Below are 12458 nucleotides of genomic sequence, written 5' to 3'. Positions count from 1 at the left end.
CTGTATGTTAAAGTAGGAGTCAGCATCTTTCCATTACCAAGTAGTTCCCTTGATTTGTCATCTGTTTCAGTTTTTCTGTGATAGTTGGTGGCCTTCTCTTTACCTTTTAAAAGGAAAAACTGGCTTGAATAGTGTTTCAGCACAAAAATTGATTCGATGCAAGTATGTTCTCCTTTTTTCCTAAAAGCTCTAAATTCTTATGCCAAACACACCGAAAGCAACTGCTCTGGGTACCCCTGGAGTGCTGCCTGGTCTCACACACTGCAGGGACCCCAGCTCTGGTTTCAGCAAGGTTTATTTTCCTGTTTGTGTTTTCAGGATATGATTCTTGATTCAGGTTGTTTGCTTTTGATTTCTGCCTTTCAGACTCAGGACTGAACAGGCTGAGCTCAAGGGCAGCAAAATATCGAGACCTCTCATCTCAAGCTTGTTAACAAAGTGAAACCACTTGGACTTGAGAGTTACTATAATCCTGTGGCAAGTGGTGGATTTTACTTGAAAAATTTCCTCAGATGTGTGAACTCTGTAACAATGATCTGAAAAGTATTTGTCAGGATTGTTTTTACACTTGCAGCAAACCCTGCCCTTGCAACATCTGCCCCCCTCTTTTAGCTTCTGCTTCCTCTTTGTCCCCCGATGTTGTTCAGCTTCCTCCAGCCTTCTGCTTCCTCTCTGCTCTCCTGTAAGCAGCTACAGAAGTTGCAGTATGATTCAATTTTCTTCCTGAAGGGCCCAAAATAATGACTTTTGTTTCATCCTGTTCGGTCTTTCACAACATTCCACTTCTTAGTTTTTTGGCTGCACAGCTCAGCTTCTGTTTGCTCTCTCTGGGAAGAGGAGGGAGGAGGATGGTGAACATCAGTGAACTCAGGGTGCTTTGAGTCTCAGCAGGCTGTTGATTTCTAAGTCCTGTAGCTGTGCTGCCCTGTCTGGTGGGCCAGAGGCTGCAGCAGCTGATTTCATAACTTTTAAAAATTTTTATTGAGAGCAAACATAACTTCCTACCAAATGTGAGAATTAGAAAAATGCTTCTGCCATTGAAAGGGCTCTTGGAGCACAGCCTTTGACTTGTTGAGGCTGATATGAATGCTTCTCATATATATATATGTATATATAAGTTTCCTAATTTGTGTAAAGGATTGTGTTTAAAACCAATTAGTAAGACTTGAAAAAAATACAGCAGATATTGCTGGTGATGCAAAAGATGAGGGAGAGGAACATCTGTGTTCCTGTCATATGTAGTCACTGATCCTTCTTTCCAGGATCCTGTGCTTAGCCTTAGCCAGTATTTGTCTGATAAAAACTTATATTTGTTATCCTGGAAGGAATAAATTTTCAAGAAAGAAGCTCTTAACTTTTGCCAGTTATTCCTTGAAGTGACAGAGGTTTATAGTCTTTCTTAAATGAAATTTTCCACCTTACTCTTAAAAATAAGAGAGGAGTAGGATTTAAAGGGAAACATTAAGCATAGACTTAGTGAAAATTTGTTTTAAAGCATCTAAAGGTACATTATGTGGTCATACAAATTTCTGTCCTTTTGAAAATACTACTTTTGTTTCTGTACAGTTTTATTTTTATGTATACCTTTCATTTTCTCCTGCTTCTTTCTTCCTGCATTCTTCTGGTTTTTTTGGTTTAGTTCCTATTCAGTCCCTTTCCCGTGCCGTATCTCACTTTCATAATACCTCCAGAAATCAAATTGGTACAAGTGAAATATTTATATTTATATTAAGCAGTAGGTTTCCTTTCTTTTTATGCAGCTTCTGTAACAGCATCCCTGTTTAAAGAATAACAACAACAGCAATAATAATAACTGTGGTGGGAGTGTGTAGAAAACTAGCACACTTGTTGAATAAAATGAGATCTGTAGGGATACTGTATTTTAGAGATTCTTTCTTTTTATATTTGATATTATTCCCTGATTGCATGTTGGTGTCTAACAGTTGAATTTGCATTGATCTGACTTGTGTTAACTTCATAAATAATGTTCATCTGTGTTTGGAATTCAAGTTATTTGTGTTTTATTTAGCTTTTCTGTGTTTATGCCTGAAATAAAGGATGAATGCAGTTAGTGTGTCTGTTTTTCAATGTTGGTTTTCATTCTTTAGCCCAAGATTTATGATCTGCAATACTGTCTGTGTTCTCTGTTAAAGGTATTGCTATCAAAGAGTCAGCAAAAGTGGTCGATCAAGCACAAAGGAGGGTCTTGAAAGGTGTTGATGATTTAGACTTCTTTATTGGGGACGAAGCAATAGAAAAACCAACTTATGCAACCAAGGTATTAAGAGAAATGTTTAAAACCACTTCCTGACATGTTTAGAAATCATTGCCTGTACAGTAGACATCATCTTGAGAATGCTTTTTGGGTAACTTAAATATTTTCTTATCAACTCTCTTTAAATGGTAATTAAATGGTGTTAGTTTTGTTGACCTTCAGAAGCCTGTGGGAATTTGCAAGACAGTATGTGAATATATATTTCTTTTGAAGTGCAGGGGAGCTGGGAGGGTGTTAAGCAGAAATACTTCATTCTTTCATATTCCTTAGCAACTTCTGTCAGCAGCATCAGAGTTGGGATGCTGGGCTGAGGGGGAACCTTTGCTTTATCCTGTGTCACCATTCTGTTGTACTGAGAAAAATGCAATGTGTTGTCTCTGCTGTTCAGGGTTGGAATCAGAATTTTTCCATAGGTGCCGCATCAAAATAGGGAGAACCTAAAGCAAGGTTTCTTGCATGTGTAGATCATACTGCAGTTGAAAACTGTTGATAAATGATTGTAATTATAATTTGATGTTTTTCTGCAACAGTGGCCTATCCGCCATGGTATAGTTGAAGACTGGGACTTGATGGAGAGGTTCATGGAGCAAGTAATCTTTAAATATCTAAGGGCAGAACCCGAGGATCATTATTTTCTTTTGGTAGGTAAAATTATGTCCTACATAAGAAATGGTATATGACTAATAAGAATGTGCTGACTTTTGTAAATTCTTAAATATAAATATGCATACTGTGAAAAGTGAAGTAAATCAATCACCTGGAACTTTCTTGACCTGGCTTATCGCATCCAGGTTCTTCGATTTTTCTAAAAATGTCAGAGTGTCTGAACTGCAAACATTCTTCAGTTCTCTTCTTATTTCCCTCCAAATTATGTCTGATTCATCAGTTTTTTTTCTTTTACTGCTGCACTGAATTCAGTGATCTCAAGTCTACATTTTTGAGGCAAAAAAATATTTGTCTGTTTTGACTTTACACAATTACAATTACTTTGTTTTTACAGTGTTGCCATCTGGATGAAGTATCTGGAGAGTGAATTTTGTTGGGTTTTTTTTTCTGTGAAATTGGAACGATAGTCTTATTTGGGCAGATTTGATCTAAATTAAGGTCAATGTTTAAATTTTTTTTTCCCCTCAAATATTCTGTAGCACTATCCAAAATACTCTGAATTTTGGAGTAGAGACTTAATAGTAAATATGTTTGATATTTCAATGAAAGCCACAGCACACTATCATGGCCTATTTGTATGTTGTTGCCAGCTTCTCTCACTTGAGTACTTTTCTACAGCTGAGCATATCAACTTGCTTTACAGTGATTGCCTTCTGAAGGAAAACAGCTCTTTTCACTGAGAAGTTTTAAAAATTGTCATTTTTAAAATGTGCTCAAGTGCATCTTTTGACATAGTTTGATTGGTAGTCCTTGATTCTTTCAAGTGAAATCAAAAGTTGTAACGAGCTAAGCAACTCACAAAGGGGGCCTTCTGTATAAATTCTTAAGCAGTAATTACAGTAATGTTTTTATTGCACTTCTGTTTTTCTGTTTTTCTTTCAATGCAATTTGCATAAATTCTTAAGCACCCTCTGCACGTTACTATTTTTACATTCTATTGTTGTTGAATGACTCGTCTTTCAAAACTTAACAATTTGGTGGTTGTTTTTTCCTGAAGTAAAGGGTTTGATTTGAATGTAAGTAAAAACTTGTGGGTTTTTTTTTTTTTTCCTTTTGTCTCTCAGACTGAGCCTCCATTAAATACTCCTGAAAATAGAGAATATACTGCTGAAATCATGTTTGAGTCTTTCAACGTTCCAGGGCTATATATTGCTGTTCAGGTAAGGGCAGGACTGTTGAAAGTTAGGGCTGCATTATTTCTCCTTGGGCTAAAATTAAGTTCACTAAAATTAATTTCCTGTTTGGAATAATTTTATGTTTCCCTGGTTAGCAATTCCACCACTGCATGTTTGACATGCACTGATTCTCTGTTCTGTTAGCTGGGTGCTGATCTTCTGTTACCTCTATAAGGCTTCTAAGCAGTGGAGTATAATATCTGTTGCATCATAAATAAATAAAAAACCTCACTACATCATAATAACTGTATTAATCCAAGAATTTAATCCCTCTCTATATGAAGTAACAAAACAAGATGCTTGAGCATGGCTAAAAAAGCATCAGGCAGGATTCAAAAACTACATTTCTGCAGCCTCTCAGTTCTAAGCTGTTGTGTAAACATATATAATATTATTAAATCACTTTCCATGCTGTAAATTGCCATGGGGTTGTCAGTCTGGGTGTTCTTGGGAGGGTCAGTGTGAAGTGGGATCTGCAATACAGTGGTTTTACTAAGATTTGGCTTTGCTGTGTGTTTTTCCCAAGGCTGTTCTTGCCTTAGCTGCATCTTGGACGTCGAGACAAGTAGGAGAACGAACACTGACTGGCACAGTTATAGACAGTGGTGATGGTGTCACTCACGTTATTCCTGTGGTAAGTGTGCTTCAGAGCTAAGAAACAATTAACTGGAGAACAGTTTGTCCTGGAAGTTCTTGGAAGTGTACACCTACGCTGACTAAAGTATAGCTAGGAATCTTCAAAAATATCCAGGGGATGATTTCCAGGGTTGTGGGTGTAAGTTTTGGTTTATTTTGTAGCGCAGAAACTCTTGAAGAACACCCTGAATTTGTCAAGGCATACTGCATTTCAGTGACTTGCCTTAAAAAAGATGACCTGCCAAGGCCATGCCAAGGCCAGATGGATGAAATTGTACTGCTTTAGCACATCTCCAATTTTCTTTACTGGTGAGAGTGAATATTCTCTTTACAACAGTCAGTTCCAAAAATGTGGAAACTTTTTTTCATTAGACTCAGTCAATTTATATATAAAATAGAAATAATGGGAAGTAATTGAGGGCAGATGTAGTACTGTTTACAGTTCTTCTCCATCTGATGCCCAGTGTTTTGTCATATGCCATGATGCATCAGCAGAAAAAAAGTTCCTGCCTGACTGAAAAAAAAAAAAGCAACCCTCAAGGCTAATTAATGTTGAATATCTGTTCCAATACATCAAGTTGCTAAAAGGAAAAACTTGTACAGCTGTGTAATGGTTCATTAAATATTAAACACAGCTGTAGTTTCTTCATTGTCAAATTATTGTTTTTACTGCAGGTATGGATTTCCTTTTGCAAAGCAACATATCTGAAATTTTATAATTGGAATGTTTAATAGTGAGCTTCGTTTCAAGTGGCTGGTTATAGGTTTCTGCCCGTCTTCCCTTGGGACGTTAAATTCATGGCTACATACCAAAGGCATGTGTGTTTTCAAAATGAGGTTAGGTTGTAATTTTTAAGACAAAAATCTATACAAAGCTTTACCATGCCACAGTAACATCAATTTTTAAAAAATTCTTTGTTATAACAAATAGTGGCCTTGATGGTGATCAAATGTATGCTACATTGTAGCAAGTTCTTACTAATTTTGGTGGAATATAGTGCCTAAATCTTTGCTCAGACTGTTCATCCAAGATGGCATATTTTTAATGAGACTTAGGAGACAACTGACACTTCAGACCTTCTATAGGTAAACTTTTAAAATTATTGTTCAACTTTTTGCTTAAAAGAGTTGAACATTTTTTTTTTTTTTTTTAATTTTTTTTTTTTCCCAATTGAAATAAGAGTATTCCATCTCACTTGCAAGCTGCTTTGCAGAATGCCATTTGCTTGATTTCTGGAATTTTTAAACATGTTGAACAAATTGATAACAATGGTCTATCACTTTTATTATAAAATAGATAAAGAGGAATTAGCAAACACTTCTCTGTACTGAAGCTAACAATACTGGTACATGTTTTTATGACTATTGTTTTCTGTGTTAGTAAGAATTTTTTGTGTGAATGTAAGGTGTGTGTATATAGAAAAACTTAAGCATTTAATATCAGTATGATACCTGGACTCATCTGTTTGGATATAGCAGGTCTGGTAAGATTGAAGGTCAGTCTTTAAAACTTGGCTTCTGTGTTTAGAACAGATAATTTTAATGCCTTGATACTGGTCCTCAGGACAAGTGTGACTTACAAGGGTAGGCTGATGGATGAGTATGGGCCAGTCTGATGTTCTGAGCAGTCTCAATTGCTGTGCTGAAATGATGCATTTTCTCCCTGCTTTCAGAAAATTAATTTTGGTTCATGTGGATTGTAACGCCTTACATCAGTGGCTGTGACTGCAGGGCCACATCATTTATTCTAAAATAATATTTCATGAAAAAAGGTTCCTTGACCTTTTTGGTAAGAGTAACCTCATTTTGAAGAGGAAATAAAGGCCAAGGAATAGTGAGTATAGCCATTTGTCTGCCTTATGTACTGTAGTGACCTTTCTGTTCCTCCTAACCTTGTAAGAATTGTGAACCGATGCAATGCAAAGTAAAATAAGGCTATACTGTGAAGAGTTGGACTTGTGGTAATTAAATGAGCCAGTCCTAAGGGGCTTCAGCCTCACAATCACAGGTAGTGAATGGGAGTTTAGACTCCATGTCTTTCTCTCTCCCTCCTGAGCTTTGTTGACGAGGGTTCTTATCAGGGTGTTTCTCCCGTTACTTTTATTCACAGGCTGAAGGATACGTGATTGGCAGCTGTATCAAACACATTCCAATTGCGGGGCGAGATATAACGTACTTCATTCAGCAGCTGCTGAGGGAGCGAGAAGTAGGAATCCCTCCTGAACAATCCTTGGAAACAGCTAAAGCAGTGAAGGTAATATAAACACATTGCAGACATCAAGGTTATTTTAGATCAGAGCCTGATAATCTGTTTTAAAGATACAATAATATCTCAAAATTATTGTCTTTCTGAGTAATGGCACTCTGTTTTTAAATGATATAAAAATGTCTAAATATAATAACATGAAATAGCTTAAACTTAAGGTATGCTGTTGGGTTATACTCAGTTTGACCTGGAATTTCACTCTTGGCTTGTAGTCTCCCCTTTCTCCTCCACTCCATTATCATTATTACTGTTGTTATTATTCTTGTTACTGCTGTTATTGTGATATTCCATAGCAATTGCTCTTGGTGGGATGTGTAATGCAAAGAGCTGTAATTACTGTTTTTCTGAATGTTGGTAGGGGGTTTTTGTAGTACAAAGCTCTTCTGAAAGACATTCAGCTTAAAGTACACTTAAACTTTGTTTCTGTAGCAGTTCTTCAAAGTACTTTGAAATTAATTTCTCACAATTGTAGAAGTTTAGAGGGAAAAGCAGAGGGAAAGTAATTTAGCTCAGCAAGAGCTTTCAGTGCTGCACAGAAGTGATCTGCACTAGCAGAGCCATTATCTACCTGTGTACAGGAAATGTCAGTTCAGCTGTTTGGAGGCCTATTCTTTATCTGCCAGTTTAATACTTATTCTTAAAAGTTTGAATTGCTACACTTCAGAAAATTCCACAGCAGGTTCTGTGCTATGCTTTAGGTACTTCTGACTGTACATATTCATTTTTCAGGAGCGCTTTAGTTACGTTTGCCCTGACTTAGTAAAAGAATTTAACAAGTATGACACAGATGGTACAAAGTGGATTAAACAGTATACTGGAATTAATGCTATCTCAAAGAAAGAGTTTACCATTGATGTTGGCTATGAGAGGTTCCTGGGGCCAGAGATTTTCTTCCATCCTGAGGTGAGTTGAATTGTCTACGCTTTCTGTTTTAGGTGCATTTTGGATGATAGCATATAAATTCTATTTGCAGTCTTGTAAAGAAGTTGTTGTCCTGGCTTATATTTCTCCTTATTTATAAACAGATACCAGCTGTTGTTTTAAGTTAACATAGCTCTGATTCTTGATTGCTACTGATCTTTATACAGCTTCAGGTTCATACTTAAAGCACTTAAAAATGGCAACAAAAGTACCTAACATAACTATTTCCATTGTTTTCATGACATCTATTTTGAAAGTATGGTTCTTTTCTTACCTTTTTTTTTTTCCTCTTCCTTTCCTTTGCAATATGTGGTCCTCCACATTGATGTGCCTTACTTTTATTCTTGTTTGTAGTTTGCTAATCCCGATTTTACACAACCAATCTCAGAAGTAGTAGATGAAGTTATTCAAAATTGTCCCATTGATGTTAGACGTCCTCTATATAAGGTCAGTAGCTATAATGCATTTTTTTAATACTTGTTTTAGATTAATTGTGTTTTATATCAAAATACATATTTGAAACTCTAAAAGACACACACCAAACAACAATAAAATTAACCATTTTTGTAGAAAGTAACCTGATATGCAGTTCAGTAAGTTGTTCACTTACACTTTTTCAGAATGTGGTATTTCATTAGGGAAAAACAAATATGAGCAAAAGTGGTGAGATATTAAAAGATATAAATGGATTTTAAAGCACAGCCAATTTTAATATGACAAACTCTTTGTCAATTTGTATTCTGTCATGCTTAAGTGTTAAATAATTTAAATCTTACAGTAAAAGCCTACCTCCTAACTGAAGCTTTAAAAAATATATTTAGATGATATAAGGAATTCAGGAACTGGTTAAAATTTGAGACTCACATTTTCAGAAGTGATTAACAATTTTTGTTACTCCAAACAGAATATTGTCCTCTCTGGAGGCTCAACCATGTTCAGGGACTTTGGTCGCCGTTTACAGCGAGACTTGAAAAGGACTGTTGATGCCAGACTGAAACTTAGTGAAGAACTTAGTGGTGGCAGGCTGAAGGTTAGTTCGTGCAGCCAATGCATTTCACAATCATCTTTCTGTCCCCTGTTACCTGGAAAACATGCAAATGACATATTGCTGTGATGATGTTCTTTGAAATTTCAAATGAAGTTCTTACAGAAGCTCTTCAGAGATTTGCATATTACACCTGTTACGTGTTGGCAGTTGGTCAGTCCCCAGCCTTCTTTGTGCTTACTGCACAAAGTAAATGATTAGTTAGAAATCATCCTCAGTTTTTTGAACTTAAAGATAAGGGAGATGAAACAAGCTCATTGCTGAGCCACCAGGATTGTCAGGAGCACTTGTCCTGTGAGGAAAGGCTGAGGGAACCTTGTTTAGAGAAGGGAAGGCTTTGGGACTCCAATTAGCAACAGCTCGGTACATGTGGGAGGATTATTGATACCAAGTGGGACCAGGCCCTGGACAGAGCTGAGTGTTGGGTGTATGAGAGGCAACAGATAAATAGAAATAAGAGATTCTACCTGGATAAAAGGAAAAACTTTTCCACTGTGGGGAAAGCGGGCATTGTAACAGGCTTCCCGGAGAGGTTGTGCAGTCTCCATCCTTGGAGGTTTTTGAAGTTCAGCTGGATAAAACTCTGAATACTTTCCTCTGACCTTGTAGCTGATCCTGCTTTGAGCAGGAGGCCAAACTAGAGACATTCTGAGGTCCCTTGCCATCTAAAATTCCCACCTAAGTTATTTTATGATCCTGTGACTTCATGTTTTCACTAAATGGCATGATCCTTAGTTCCTGTTTCTTCCCCTTCAGACCTCTGATCTAACTTTTACATTTTTATTTTGACTCTCTACACCAGGAGAAAAAAAAAAATGTGGTTTTTTTCTGTTTAAAGCAAAGTTGAAGTGATTTCCTCACTTATTTTTTAGTAGTAATCTGGCTAGATGAACTCAAACAATCCTTTAAACCCCCACTAAGCTTCTTAATATGTCATGTAGACAACTCTGAAATTTCAGTTACTCTAGTCCAAGTAACCTTGTTTATTCTCAGTTTTCCTTCCTAGACTTGTGCCACTTAGTAAGAAAGTAGGACATGAATAAGGAAATCTGATGTCATTGTTCTTCAGAGGGCCAGGCATGGCAAGCAGTCACTGGCTTGAATTTTGCAAATGCGTTGCAGGCCATTTTTAGATACAGTTTCAAATTCCAGCAGGTTGTTCTGAAACAAATTCTGAACCTGTTACATTCACTGCCATTTCTGATAAACACAAGTAAGGAATGAAGGTTTATGGGGATATGGAGGGAAAGAGAATGGCTAACTGGAATGAGTGTTTTAGTTTAGAAAAGCAGGACTACCACTGCATTGGTCCTACATAAACTTTCAATCTGCAGCTGATGCTTTGTTAGAATAACAATGTGAAACTCAAAAATCAGCTTTCTAAGGTGTGGGTTTTTTGAATGGGCTAGGTAATATGGGTATATGCTCACAACTGCATAAATAAATAGCCCATCAAGAAATTCAGGAGAAAATAGAGTGTGAAAAAAAATTGGTGTGGATGCAAGTGTCTCTTCATCTCTGATAAAGGAGGTAACTGATGATCTATAGATCTAAGAAGCAGCTGCTTCTTAGTGTGGGTTGTAGAAGAGAAAACTTGATGCTATAATTGTAAATTTACATACACAGCATTTAAAAACACACTAGTTTGTGTGAAAGTAAGCTTGGTAGATACACTTCTTTAAAAATAGATCTAGTTTTTACCAGCAAAAGTGACTTTTAATCTTCCTTTTTTCCCCCCTCTTACTTTCTATAGCCTAAGCCCATTGATGTACAAGTCATCACACACCATATGCAGAGATATGCAGTTTGGTTTGGAGGATCAATGCTGGCTTCCACAGTAAGTAACCTGTAAAGCTGAGCTGTGTTTGAGCCATTCTGACTAAGCTTTTGGAGTTCTCATCTCCCTTTCATCTCATAAGAAATGCAGGGGGATTTCTGATAGGTCTCAGGTAGCAAATACACCCTCTTTGTCCCCTCTGAAGTTTTTGTGTTAGACTTTAAAGTCTGAAAGAGCAGATTAAAGCCAAAGTACAGCTTTATGTGAGTTGTTAAATAGTGCATTTTAGTTTTGTGGCAGAACAGATTGTTTGCATTGGTGTTTAGCCATGCATGATGTGTATTGATTTCAAGACTTCTAAGGTATCTGCATTTGTTTTTTTATTCCAATGGTTACATAAAAGTTAGTATTGTTAAAAAAAGTTGTATATACCATAGACTAATTTTTTTCCTTCCTTTTGCAGCCTGAATTCTACCAAGTATGCCATACCAAAAAAGATTATGAAGAGATTGGTCCTAGCATCTGTCGTCACAACCCTGTGTTTGGAGTCATGTCTTAAAGCTGACCCTGGAGGGGTCAGGGATAGGGAAGTGGGGAGGAGGAAGAGTCTTTCTGATTACTTGTTTGTCTGATGGCTGGTATTAAGATAACAAACATGACTTGACAGTAAGAAAAAGACCAAACACAATTAAGCAGGATTATTTTAATAAGTGTCTCAACATACGGATGTAGTGGAAAGCCAAAATGATCACATTTTTTCTTTAGATTGATTATTTGAACCTGTGCGTTACAAAACAAAAAAGTGGATTTTAGTTCTTTCTGTGCCCTGATATTTTGTATATTAATGAATTATCCAAGATTTGATGGGATTTGATGGTGTGTAGATAGTCAGCTCTCTAATATTAGCTTCCATTGTACCCTTTCATGGGTGCAATACAGGAGCTTGTTTATATTTCATACTTTTTTATACTTTGAGGAAAAAATATGAATTAAAGAAACTGTAATATTTGAGGAAAAATTTTACCAGTGACCAACTTGAAAGTAAATTAAAAAAAAAAGAAAAAAAAGAGGAAAAAGTCATGACTCATGCAACTAGCTCTTGCAAATCATGACCAGTCTAAATCCTGGGTTCCATACAATGCGAGTGCTTTTGGAACTAAGAAGCTAGTATCTTGGATTAACCGATGCCTGCTAGTGCTTTCTGATTACTTGGTGCATTTTCATACTATCTCTTGCTTTAAAAAAAAGAAAAAAAAAAAAGTAAAGACAAGACTGTTGGACCAGTATTGCAGTTCTGTAGTGTCATTTCTAATTAAACCAAATAATCAGGTTATCAAAATTGGTGTATTTAAAGCCTAACACCATACCAATAAAGGCACAAAATTTCTTTTTATGTTGGTGTCAGACTTGTTAATCTCACGAAGTGGGAAGTTGTGAGCATGGGTTCCTACATATCCACTGTGGCTTTTGAGGAGTAAGATTGGTCTGTGAGGTAGAGATTGTCACGTGCTTTGTGTAACTGAAGTGTGAGCATTTTAGAACTGCAGTTTGTGTGTTCAGCTAGATAGCACTTACCTATAGAAACCTAATGGCTCCTCCACTGTTAGGTTTGTTCATCTACTTTGTTCTGTAACTTTTTTCCCCCACCGCTTTCTTTCAGGTGGTGGCATACAGGAGTCAGCACTGCGTTTTCAATC

The 12458-nt window shown here is 36.6% G+C and overlaps 1 protein-coding gene across 1 annotated transcript in view; it reads left to right on the top strand.

The window, feature by feature from the left end:
- The window catches only part of ACTR3 (actin related protein 3), a 29709-nt gene extending 17555 nt beyond the window's left edge, over positions 1 to 12154 (top strand). The window contains exons 3-12 of the mRNA XM_050339910.1: positions 2154 to 2278; positions 2806 to 2916; positions 4006 to 4101; positions 4643 to 4750; positions 6863 to 7006; positions 7748 to 7921; positions 8294 to 8386; positions 8844 to 8969; positions 10738 to 10821; positions 11225 to 12154. Coding sequence (XP_050195867.1) covers positions 2154 to 2278; positions 2806 to 2916; positions 4006 to 4101; positions 4643 to 4750; positions 6863 to 7006; positions 7748 to 7921; positions 8294 to 8386; positions 8844 to 8969; positions 10738 to 10821; positions 11225 to 11320 — 1157 coding nt within the window. The 3' untranslated portion in view covers positions 11321 to 12154. The remainder of the gene's footprint in view (positions 1 to 2153; positions 2279 to 2805; positions 2917 to 4005; positions 4102 to 4642; positions 4751 to 6862; positions 7007 to 7747; positions 7922 to 8293; positions 8387 to 8843; positions 8970 to 10737; positions 10822 to 11224) is intronic.
- Positions 12155 to 12458: the final 304 nt, after the last annotated feature.

This window comes from Myiozetetes cayanensis, unplaced genomic scaffold, assembly GCF_022539395.1.
Source record: "Myiozetetes cayanensis isolate MyiCay16 unplaced genomic scaffold, myiCay2020 scf9, whole genome shotgun sequence".
NCBI classification, from domain to species: domain Eukaryota; kingdom Metazoa; phylum Chordata; class Aves; order Passeriformes; family Tyrannidae; genus Myiozetetes; species Myiozetetes cayanensis.
Note: the sequence above shows the minus strand (reverse complement) of the source record. Positions and strands in the feature narration are given on the sequence as shown.